The 13,489-nt window shown below is 33.2% G+C and overlaps 1 protein-coding gene across 1 annotated transcript; it reads left to right on the forward strand.

Annotated features, from left to right (window-relative positions):
* The first annotated feature begins 10,052 nt into the window (after positions 1–10,052).
* Positions 10,053–11,105, forward strand: LOC114185677 (CASP-like protein 2D1). Its single transcript, XM_028073545.1, has 3 exons — positions 10,053–10,288; positions 10,390–10,501; positions 10,754–11,105. Exons 1-3 carry the CDS (start codon positions 10,101–10,103, stop codon positions 11,009–11,011), a joined length of 558 nt encoding a protein of 185 aa, XP_027929346.1. The 5' UTR covers positions 10,053–10,100; the 3' UTR covers positions 11,012–11,105.
* The last annotated feature ends 2,384 nt before the right edge of the window (positions 11,106–13,489 follow it).

Raw genomic sequence — 13,489 nt, forward strand, 5'->3', positions numbered from 1 at the left:
GAGGAAGAATATAAGGTAAAATTATAAATTGAGAAAGGATTAGAAAGAGTCTGAATTAAGACACGCAGAGCATTGTCGTTAGAAAGAAAAATCTTTCACTAGTCCTTAATTGGTTGGAGCATCGTTCTGATAACGTGTTGTGAAATAAAGCGGACAATAAAGAGAATAATAGATAATAGAGAAGAGAAGAAAACAATAGAGAATAGAGAAGAGAATGAAACAGTAGAGAGAATAATAGATAATAGAGAAGAGAATGAAACAATAGAGAATATAGAATGAGAGAATATGGAGAAACTTATCTGTGTATTTTTATTGATAGGAAGAGTCTTATTTATAGATACAACATGTAATCCATAAATGAAACAAATTAACTTAGTTAATACAAATATTTACATAAAGAGTAATGAATCATATGAGTATCAACCATACGAGTAAATGTATCAAATCAATGGACAATCATTAATTCATAACAACAACTCATTTGTTTATAAGAAGTAATTCTTATCAATAAAAAATATTTGCTTTTGTTTCTTATTACTGGAAACTGGGAGAGAAAATTAAGTTTATAATAAATTTTTCATAAAAGTAAAACGGAAATAGATTTATTCAATATATTAGGGGTGGCAAAACGGGGTGGATCCAACGGATCAGCCTGTCAGTCCGTGTTAAAAGGAACGGGTTGGGTTGAAGATTTCAACCTATCAGCCTGTTCTGGCTCGTCCTGTCCAGCCCATCAACTTGATGGGCCAAAGTACGAACCAGTTCGTCCTAGCCCGTTGGCCCGTTTTAAATAAAATAAAATAAAAATAATAAAAAAGATTAATTTTTTATATTATATATTTTAAATGTATAAATATATATAATAGTATTGTAAATGTATAAATATATAAAGATTAATTTTTGGTTTTTTTGAATTTTTTAAATATTTTTAAATATTTTTTTATTTTTTATTTTTGACACGTGTCACTTCACAATTGTTCCATGTGTCAAAGTGACTCAATTTGGTCCCTATATTTGTTTTTAGTCTCAATTTAGTCCCAATTTTTGTAAAAATGAAGCAATATTATGCTTCCTTAAATTGACACTAAATTTACTCTTTTATAAATTTTAAGGTGATATTCTTACTAAAATTAACGTTTTTATTAAATATTTCTATAAATATCTTTAAAAAAATATTAACACCATCTAGTCAAAGTTAACGGTGAGGACCAAATTGAGTCATTTTTAAGAAAATGAGGACTAAATTGAGACAATGAAAAACTTGAGGACCAAACTGAACTTTCATGACAAATAGAGGGACCAAAAGAGTAATTTAACCTTTGAATTATTAGTTTAGGGTTAGCTCGTTTTGCCACCCCTACAATATATGACGATGGTATGAAATTTTAAAAATTTACTTTAAGAATATACATGAATTTTGTATTAAAATGTTATAAAAAGCATTGAGACAATTATACAAGAACAAGACAGGTCGAAAAGAAACAATATTTAATGTACATATGCATGAATTAAGATGAATTTTATAAGTTCAGTGCGAAGATCTAATACCTAATTAGAGATGTAAAAAAAATGTATTTGTGAGTATCTACAAATAAAATTCACAACGGATAAGAAATGGAGATTGTAAATGAATATATGTAGGTAATGAATACGAGTATTTTTTATAGCCGCATACTAACAGGGCAGGTACGGATATCATAATATCCGTACTCGCTATACTCTAATTTAAATTAAAAAAATTAAAAAATATGATTAAAATATTAACACGTTAATTTTGAATGAGTTATTTTTTATCAATTAGTTTTTAAAAAAATTCTACTTTTTTGTAAATTCTCATTCAACACTATTTAAATGGGTTATTTGGACTTTGTTTGAAATTTATGAATGTTATGTATTGTATTTTATTTGAATTTACAATTAAAACATGTTAAATATGTACTATTTTTTTCTAAATAGCCACATGTAGGTACTCGTGGATATTAAAAGAATATGCAGGTATTTGCATAATAGATACCCATACAAATATGAGAACGATTATGAGATGGATATGCATAATAGATACCCACACAGATATGGGAACGAGTATGAGATGAATATTTATCCAATGGATAGGGTACATGGGAGCTACTACCTTGTATCCTACCCACTCCGTTGACATCTTGTACCCAATCTAATTGACAATGAATTTAAATCAATAAAGTTAAATTTAACTTAAATAGTCAAAAAATTTAATCCATAATTTGTTTGCATTATATATAATTAAAATTATGTTATATTTTGTACTCTTTATTACCTGTATATATTTATATAAGGAATTATAAATATGTAAAATTAATTTATACATATTATTAAACTTATTTTGTGCTAACACATCAATTATATTAGGTTTAATTATGTAATAACCTAAATTTCTTTTAATATATATTTATTAAGTACTTGATAGTTATAAAGTCTTTATGATAATAATAATTGGAGATGAACTGATTCATCCAACAATCATTAAAACTAGACTACATTATGTTTCAAAATACATTCAAAATAAACTCGCAAGTACTTCAAAACGTAAAATAGAAACTTAATATATTTTTTAAAATAATTTAAACATATTTTCTAAGATATTCCTATACTAATCCTTCAATTCTCCATTTCAATTCCCATGCTACTATCACCCTCAGTTCCTAGCATTGCTTCCATCATTGGAAACGAAAAAAAAAATACACACAAATGTAAGGGTAAGCTAATGCATAAAGAAAAGAGAAAAATATACCAAAAATAGTAACTATATCAAACTAACTATGAATAATATTAAAGTGTAATTGATAGAAAATAAGCACTTGAATCATCTTGTCTCATTTCTCCATATAGTACTACATAAATACTCACTTAGTGAACACTTTTTAAAGACCAACATGAAAACTCACCTAATGCATCTTAAAGAAGAAGCTTAATATGAAAGCAATAATAACTATAGTAAAGATTACCAAAACAAATATTTTCTAGAAACCAATTCTTAACTTAGTCCTTCTCATTTTCCCATTTATACCACTCCATTAACCCATTCAATAATACATTTCATTATAAGAACAAACCCAAAAATGCAAATAGTTCATATTCATCAATTTAAATAGGGTTAAATATGTTTTTGGTCCCTCAAGTTTCAGCGAAATTTGGAATTAGTCCCTCATCAAAACTTTTGACCAATTTAGTCCTTCATCTTTCAAAATGCATGAATTTAGTCCTTTTAACCAAATTTTGTTAAGTTTATCTGATGTTTCAAGTGCATTTCATGATAGTATTTAAATTATTTACACTGTTTGACACATTTTTGCTTCAGTATTAACTTAAATACTATCATGAAATGTGCTTGAAACGTTAGATAAACTTAACAAAATTTGATTAAAAGGACTAAATTCATGCATTTTGAAAGATGAAGGACTAAATTGATATAAAGTTTTGATGAGGGACTAATTTCAAATTTCGTTGAAACTTGAGGGACCAAAAACATATTTAACCCTATTTAAATACCATGTATCATCTCACATGGTTCAACCCAATGGCTCAAACAAACATCATTCCAAAGCGGCTCAACAACAAAATAAATATAAACTTTGCTTCCGAAAGATTAGTGTATTGAATGTACTCATGAGACTCTACACTTGCCATACTTACCACAATCTCATTTTTTTCTACAACTTGTTATCTAATGGAACTCGTGTATCTCATCTAGTCATGACAGGGTTAATATTAATAACTCCTTAATTATGATCCTCTTTCATATAGTCTACTAAATGAAGCTCCTTCAACTCTCGCCACCTAGCTATCTTCCTCTCTGTGAGTTAGATACTAGTAGAATCAGGATAGTCTAGTATAACAAATCCCTTCAATACATGAATTGACCTTAGATTAGTGTTTCCATTTTGGAAATAACTAATTTAAACTACTATATCACAAACAAAATCTTAAACAAGCATACATTGATAAAAATATCTCAATCCAAGCATCATTTCCAATTGAGGTGTGAAAGCATCATATATTTCTCTAACTTAAATCTTTAAAATTCTAGAATTTCATGAAAATATCACTTTTGTAATCAATTATACTTAACATGAAATCGACTACTAAAGAAGGTAAGAGGTGTATCCATGTTCCTAATTAACTAAGAAATCAAACAAAATTTCAAAATCATAAGTTATAACTATGTGATAGCCCTTTCTCCAAGATAGAAGACTCCAAGCATGAAAATGAGTTATCGTGTTGGGGATTTGCGGGAAAGCTCTCAATTTTGGTGTTTCAGTGGTTGGATGGAGGTGTTTAATGAATCTTAAGAGAGGTTGGGCCAACTCTAAAGGAAGGTGGCTAAAGGTTGGGATACTCTAGGCTTCACTTTGTAGACAAGTAAGATAACTCAAAATTTTGGCAACATTCCATTACTAATCTTAAAGTGATTTTTACATGGGGTGAGCACCTATATTTATAGATAAATAACCCTAGAGGTGTCTCACAAAAGTAGAAGAAAAACCCTAAAACCTTGACTTTTCTAACTTGGGTAACAAGGCTAAAATCCTCTCCATTAGAAGAAGGACATGCGGTCATTACTATGGGAAAATCCTTTCCATTACTGAAAGAACACGTGGCCACTACTAATATGGAACCCTCTCCATTAGGAAAATAATGCATGGCCACTACTCTCCCAAAGGAAGAGACCAACACGCACATAGCTTGCTCCCCAAGGTGGTCTAGGTGGATGTTGACAAAAGTCAACTTGCAAGAGGCGCTACATATGGGTCAACATGAGAGATGTCTTATGTTAACCCATGTTGACCAACACCCTACACTACTTGGTCCATGGTACAAGACCCAAAAAGGAAATCCTATACTACCTGGCCCATGTTACAAGGCAAAAAAAAAGGCAAATCTATACTTCCTTCGTCCATGATACAAAGCCCAAAACATTCTACTATACTAGACGTGCTCCAAAAGGGCCCAAGAAAATAAATATAAGCCCCACCTTTCACAAATGACTCTAGCTCTTCTTGAATGTGCTTGCCCATGCTTATTGGGATTGGTCCCTTGGCTAGGGTTTGCCATTATCCTCTCCCTTTTGAGAAGGATTTGACCTCAAATCTATAGGGTCTTCATCTTCATCTTTATCCATGCCTCCTACAAAAGGGGTTAGATTAGACATATCAAGTGTAACATTCACATCATACTCACATGGCAACTCTATCCTACATGCTTTGTTGTTAACCCTCTTAATCACTCTAAAATGGCCATCACCACAAGAATTGAGTTTGGACTTCCTTTGTTTTGGAAATCTATTTTTGCTCAAATCGAGCCAAACCCAATCTCATTCATCAAAAGTCACTTCCCTCTTGCCTTTATTATTGTGCTTAATGCATATCTCAGGTTGTTGTTGAATTTGGGATCTTACCCTCTCATGCGATTTATTCACAAATTCAAACCTTGACACCCCTTCCTTATGAATAAAATCACTAGGATTAGGGAGAGTTATGAGGTATAAATGGGTCAGAGGATTAAATCCAAACACAACCTCAAAAGGGAGACCTTTGTGATCTTATGAACTACCCTATTATGTACAAACTCAATGTGGTGAAGGTACTTATCCCAAGATTTATGGTTTCCTTTATGATTGCCCTTAGCATGGTCCCTAGAAATCTATTCACAACCTTAATTTGGAAATCCATTTGGGGATGATTAGAGGTGGAAAATGAAGCTTGGTTCATAGCCTTGACCAAAGAGTTTTTAAAAAATGGCTAAGGAACTTGGTATCTCTATCGGACACAATGGTTATAGAAAACCCATGGACTTTAACCACATCTCTAAACAAGAGTCTAGCTATATTGCTTGCATCATCTACCTCGTGACATGGTATGAAATGAGCCATCTTTCTAAACCTATCCACAACCACAAAGATAGAGTCAAATCCCCTTTGGGTCTTGGGTATTCCTAAGATGAAATCCATGCTAATGACTTCCCAAGGGAATGTAGCAACAGGGAGAGTGGTATACAAACCATAAGGCATGGTCCTAAACTTGGCTTGTGAACATGCAATGCACTTGTGACATTGCCTTTAAACCTCTTTCCTCATATGGGGCCAATGGAATCTTTATTGAAGAACACTTATAGTTTTGTCAACTCCAAAATGGTTCATCAGACCCCTCTTATGTGTCCCCCTTATGCTTTAGTTTGGCAACTTGCAAAGATAGAGGGGAAGAAAAAATCTTGTTCATATAACTCACTCAAGTGATCAAAACTAAGGATTTGGGCTTCTAATTTTGATAAAATTTTGTTCCTTTTAAAGAGGTTGTTGGCCACCATATTGGTTTTTCCCTTTTTGTATTTGATCACATATAGGAATTGCTCCAAATGTTCCATTCACTTTGCATGCCTTTTATTGAGCTTGTGTTATCCCTTCAAATGCTTAAGTGACTCATGGTAATTATGAATGACAAACTCCTTGGAGACTAGATAATTCTCTCAAGTTTGAAGGGACCTTACAAGGGCATACAACTCCTTATCATAGCTGGGGTAGTTGAGAGTGACACCATTGAGTTTTTTACTAAAATAGGCAATAGGGTGCACCTCTTGCAACAAAACTCCACGTATTCCCACACCACTTGCATCACATTCTATCTAAAAAGTTTTGCAAAAGTTTGGTACAGCTAGAACAGGTTCATTGGTGAGCTTCTCTTTAAGTTTCTCGAAAGCAAACTCTTGTTTCTCTCCCTACAATAACTTAACATCCTTTTCACCAACTCATTGAGAGGTGAGGCTAGACTTGAGAAGTCAGGCATAACTCTTCCTTAGAAGGATGGAGGACCATGAAAACTCTCAACTTCTCCTACATTTTGGGGAATTGGCCACTCTTGGACGACCTTGATTTTGGTGGAATCAACATGCACACCATGCTTATTGACTACGAAACTTAAAAAGATTGCACTACGTTAACAAAATATGCACTTCTCCTTATTTACAAAAGATGGTTATCTCTTAAAGTGGAGAGAACAATCTTCAGGTATCTTAGATGCTCATGGAGACTCTTATTATACACTAGGAGGTCATCAAAGTATACTACCACAAATTTCCATATGCAATCCATAAGGACATGATTTATCAATCTCATGAGAGTATTAGGTGCATTAGTTAAGCGAAAATGTATCACTAACCACTCATATAAACTAAACTTGGTCTTGAATGTGATTTTTCACTCATCACCTTCTCTTATTCTTATTTAGTGATAACCAATTTTAAGATTAATCTTGGAGAACATAGTGAACCCATGCAACTCATCCAACATGTCATCAAGTCTTGGGATTTGATACCTATACTTTATTGTTATATTGTTAATAGCCCTACAATCACAAAAAATTCTCCATTTTCATTCCTTCTTGGGCACCAACAATATGGGCACAACACAATGGGTTAGCTTGCCCCAAGAAAAAAATCAATTTGATGTTCTATTCCCCTAATTGGAGGAAGTCCTTTGGGGCCTTTTTAGAGAAACACATCATCAAATTCTTTTAAAAGTTCATCCAAAGGATATAGAAACTCAGGTTCTAGAGTTGAAGTAGTACGTGTGAACGCTCATTTGCAAAATATGAGATATGAAGGTTGTTCATATATGAGAGCTTTCTTTAAAGACTTTTTTTGGAAAAATGATCTCCTTTCGAATGACCTTGAGGTAAAAAGCACTACTTTCCCCCTCCTTTTGTTCATCTAGCATACATGTGTTGGGAAATTTCTCCTCTCTCTTTTTGTGCTTGCTCTCTTCTCTTGTTTCTTCATCCCTCTTTTTTCTTATTTCTATTTGATCCTCACACACCTTAGGTGGTGTTAGGGGATGAAGCATAAACTTTTAATCCTTGTGGGTGAGGGTGATTTTATTGGTAAGACCATTGCACATAATTTTATTGTCAAATTGCCATGGTCTTACCAAAAAATATGGCATGCTTCTATACGTACTATGTCATAAAGAACTTTATCCTCATAATTCCTTATGGAAAAGTTCACCTTCACTTGTTGGTTCACATTCAAATCCCCACCTTCATTTAGCCATTGAAGTTTGTAAGCTTTGGGATGGGGTAAGATTGTGAGAGCCAACTTTTCTACCAACATAGTGCTACAACAATTGCAACATGAGCCATTATCCACAATGAGAGAACATATATTGTTTAAAAGTAAGATAGCTCGAAATTTTGGCAGCATTTCATTACTAATCTCAACATGGCTTTTACATGGTTTGAGCACTTTTATTTATAACCAACTAACCCTAAAGGTGTATCAACTTTGCTAACATCGGTAAGAAGGCTAAAATTTTGTCTATTAGGAGAAGGACATGTAGCCACTACTATGGGAAAATTCTCTTCATCAGTAGAAGGACACATGACAACTACTAAGAGGGAATCCTCTTCATCAGGAGAAGGACACATGGCTATTACTCTCCCAAAGGAAGAAGACCAACACACCCTTAGCTTGCCCCCTGGTGGATTTTGACTAAAAGTCAACTTATAAGAGGCATTACATATGGCTCAACATGAGAGTTAAATTGTACTTGGCCATGATACAAGCCTAAAACATTCATACTATATTAGGTGTGCTCCAAAATGGCCTAAGAAAATAAGCGTTTGGCCATGCTTCTTGTGAATTGGTCCGTTGGACAAGGGTTTACCATCACGATGTATCCTGAATCAAACAATGCCAAAATAAATTCATAAATTTCTCAACGATAGATACCTAAATAAACTTCATATTCCTTAATAATTCATTTCCTTATACCTTCATACTCAACTTTTTTTGTGCTTCTACTCTCTTTAAGTCTTAACCTTCATATAATAATAAAATCACTACATCAAAGACACTTAAACAACCTAACCCAAAGAAATCACTTAGTCATGCAATCGCAAATATCACATTCAATCAATAAAGTTTCTACTCATCTAACTCTACCATCACTACTTTCATACCAATTTCATGACGTAACAACATCAACCATGACTCAACATATCCAAATCAGTAGTTTCACTCACACTTGGAAACTTAACAGTATAGAACCAAAAAGTTTTCCTACCACAATTCTTAAATTTCTATACACTACACATGTTATGCATTAAAGTTATACTTCTCTTAAGAAATTCTCATTTTTGCACATACATTCAAACACAACAATCATACCACCAATTAATATCTTTCCAAAAGTAAAATATTAGATTTAAAAAAATGAAATTATTTTTCCTGATCTGATAAAGTTTGTATAACTCTGATTTTCTCACCTAAACAACATCAAATGCGAAAAATCACTCTATCTATCTACAAAATCAAAGGTTTGATCAATGATCAAAGAAAATTTTTAGGATCATAAATAGAGAGGGATTCACTAAGAACAAAAAAGGCAACATGCAATTGAACATGAACTTGCATGCAAGGAAAAATAGATTGTTCTTAGAGAATGAGTAGAATTTTCTAGCTCACTATTAAGAGAAATTGATCGAAGATTTTGGTAGAGTTCTTTGCATAGATTAGTCTAGAAATATTGGTTCTTCAAAAAGAATGGAAGTTGATTCAAAATTTTGAAATAGAAAGGAGGGGTTTGGGGAGAGCTAGGTTTACAAGGAAGAAAGAGATTTTCTGGAAAAAAAATTAGGGTTATCACAAATTATGTTTTTAATATATGAAGTTTTTAACATTTTAGTTTTGGTCCTTTAAATTTAATTATTTTTATTTTTTAAAACCAAAATAATATGATTTTAGTTTTTAAATAGCAAATTTAACCTTAAATTTGATATTTATTTAGTTGCTAATAGCGTTTTTTCTTAATTTGGAAAAACATTAAATTTAGGAGATTAAAACTAAAATTACTCCAACTTTCTAAAAACATCATTGTATTATTTCTGGAAAGAAAAATGAGTGAAAAAAGCCAGGCGGAAGTGGAAACAATCATTTTATTTCAGGAACACGAAACACCAACGACAAAGTACTCTGAAAAAGCGTTCCCCACTATTCTCACCAACCCCACTAAGATGACTCAAGTACTTGTTCTGATATCAGTGTGATCTCTCAAACAGCTTCGGTGCATATAAAATATGAAAACACATATTGAAGATAGTGCATCTGGAAAGAAACATCAACTACCAATGCTTAAGTTTTTTGATTCTTCTCTGAGGCTCTGTGCAGTTCCTTTATCAGTGGCAACCATATGGGTTACTGTGACTAACCAGCAGGACAACAGCACCTATGGAATGCTGAAATATTACAAATTCTCTGCTCTCAAGTAAGAATCATATTGACTCTCCACTTTCTAGGGACTGATTCTCCTGAGTTATTTCTTTTTGCAGATAAAAAGGCACTTAATTCTACAATTGTTTTTGACAGGTATATGGTTTTAGTCAGTGCCCTGTGTGCATGTTATGCTGTTGTTGCTGCTGCTTGCTCATGGGTCAGATACTATGCATCCAAAGCTTGGATTTTCTTTGTCTCTGATCAGGTTTGATACTTTTGTTTTATACTTTTAGTTCCATTCTAAAGAGAATTAAGGAAACAAGCATTCAATTAGGGGATCCCAGCCTCGGAGCCTATTTCTCAGTTTCAGTTTAATTCTTAATTTAATATCTCTACTTCATAATTCTTATGTACTAGAAAATTGAAAAATATATTGCACTTCTGTGTGACCATTCATATAGCTTTTAGGATCTTTTGGCTTATCTATTAAGGTATCTAAAATTGATGCTTCTCACAGATTGTGGCATATTTAACGATCACATCAGTTGCTGCAGTCACTGAGATATATTACCTGGCTTACAATGGTGCGAAGGAAGATTCTTGGAGCGAAGCCTGCAGTTCCTATGACAGGTTTTGCGGCAAAGTGAAGTTGGCTCTGATTTTACACGCGATCACATTTTGCTGCTTCTTTGTTTTATCCGTTATTTCAGCTTTCAGAGCATTTAGTGTCTTTGATCCTCCTTATGTCAATTCTCTACAGGTGCAGGGAGATTAAATGATTAATTAGGACCATACTAAGATCGCAAATACTATAATGTATGGAAAAATATGTTTACCAATAATACTAACTGTTGCTTCTTTAAAGTAAATATGAACGTTGTATTATATATTGGTATTCGTTTTGTTTGAAGTGTTACTGCGTTTATTCTAACCCATATTAGTTTTGCAGTTAAGTAAAACAAAAAACGACAACAGGGGATGGGCCTTATCTTACACATACCCTAAACCCTAATTATCTTAACACAATATCCCTTTCTACAAGTTATCTTGAAATTTTTGCACACCAAATAGAAATTAATCAAGTTTTACTACGTATGGGTTTTCTTCTTTCGATTTAAGAAGTAGTCATATTTTTCTTACTTATTTTAATTATTTAATGTTTTTACAAGATCGAAGTATATATAGTTTCCTAAATAGTTCCAAGAGTCCACAGACTTGGCTTCAAAGAGAATTTATCTTCTTGTCACGAACAAAAGATGCGGAGGTGATTGCAAAAGACATTTTGATTTTGTTGCCAAAGTGTATCAAGTAATCGATGTTAGAGAAAACATAAGCATGTACTTCGTAAAGTGTGTCTTTTAATCACAATGAGTTAACTAACCTTTCATTTACCTCCTTCATGTGATTACACTGACTTTGCATACCAGCACGATTCAAGTACGTGTCATCCTTTAAGGCCGACATGTATTCGGTTGGGTCGTGTACATCAAGGTATCAACCTGGTTGTGTGATTTCACTAGCCCCCAGGCCATGTACTCTATTTAGAGGGTATCTTGGCCTTGTAAATCCACCAGCACCCCCAGGTTGTGTACTTCTGAGGTACTTTAGGTGTGTGTAGAACAGTAGCTCCCCTATGTTTACATGTTTATATGTTAAAAACTGTAAGGTGGAAGCCATATGTGTTTGGATGTTGACTTCCCAACTTATGGTACCCATCTTGTGGTGCTTTTTTGCAAAGAAAATTTGTATTTCTTTGGTCGTAAGACCCTATGGTAAATTTGCAAAGAAAATTTGAGGAGCGTAAGCGACGAAGAAGTTTAATGTCGAGGAAGGTGTGTTACGTGTTGGCAAGTGTACCAAATCATACAAGTAATACAATGGACACGTCCAGATATCATGTCCAACATGGACTAATGTAGTTTAAATTAATTGATTTGTTACTGATAAAGGGTAAGAATATCAAAACATTTGTGGTTTAAAGGAAAAATAATTGAAGAATTAACATTTAAAGTATAAATAAAAATTGACACAATGGAAACAAATAGCTTGATAAAAACTTCAGCAGGATTGGGTTTCACGATTCAATTCAAAGTAAAGAAATCAAACAAGATATTCCTATTTTCGTCTCTCACACTCACATCTTTTGTAACATGCCTTGATTTTGTCACAAACAAGCCTAAACTAAAATAATAAAAACATTGTCTAGAAATTTTTACTATTACGTTTGCATTAATGGCCAATATGTTGATGCTTAAGAATGACTATTAACAACATCTATGCACCATATCTAGAACATGCAATTTGAGATCACAATCTGGGTTTCCAAATTATCTTTTGGATCAACATAGCCTTCTGCATGTACAAAATTCATAGACTCTGTAGTTAAAACAAGAATAAAACATAAGAGATTGTGGAAAAGGATTATATTGAATGAAGTATTCATAGAGAGTTAAGAATACATTACACTCAACCCCCATGAATGAGGGAGTTAGCCACTCTTAGACATACTAAACATAAAGTTGACGTTGAAATTGAATGTCTCTAGCCTTCAGAATGCACTTCTACCTTCATGTGTAGAGATATAAAGTTTCTTTATATCCAAAATGTAATTTTCTTTTTTACCTATACTAGGTCCTGATTTTATAGACTTTCATAATTCGATTTGGACTTGATTTGGTACTTGCACTAGGGCAAAAACACTGTTCAACGACACTAATATCGACAATTCCAGCGTAGCCATTGTGGAAAAGAAGGTGATGGCATTTTTGAAAATAAATGCACAAAATCAATGATGGGTTTACCCCAAACCGTCGTTATTGGCCATTGCAAAGAGAACAACGACGATCCTCTTAACTAACCATCGTTGTTGTGTATCATAACTACAACAGTGGTCATCAAAATCATCGTGGATGTGCTTGGTGTGTGATAACCACGATGGTGGTCCCTAGAACCGTCGTGGGTGAACTTGTTGAGGGTAAAAAAATAACCTTTTTTCTCTATTTCTCTTCGTGCCCACTTTTCTGTTTTCCAATCTCTTGATGCACCTTCGTTGCCATCTACGTAGCCACCGTGATGAAGGATTGTCTTGTTTCTTTTTAAGATTATTGAATATGATGTGAGTTGATTAAGAAAGTTAAGTGAAATCCCCACTGGACATTAAGATAGCAAGCTATCTAGATGTGAAGGTTCCTTTCACAAAGCTCAAGAAAAGAAGATGGTGGATTGATTCAAAACAAAAAGGAAATGGAAAGCA

The sequence above is a fragment of the Vigna unguiculata genome, chromosome 5, assembly GCF_037176805.1.
Source record: "Vigna unguiculata cultivar grain cowpea cultivar isolate G323 ecotype 2 chromosome 5, ASM3717680v1, whole genome shotgun sequence".
Taxonomy (NCBI): domain Eukaryota; kingdom Viridiplantae; phylum Streptophyta; class Magnoliopsida; order Fabales; family Fabaceae; genus Vigna; species Vigna unguiculata.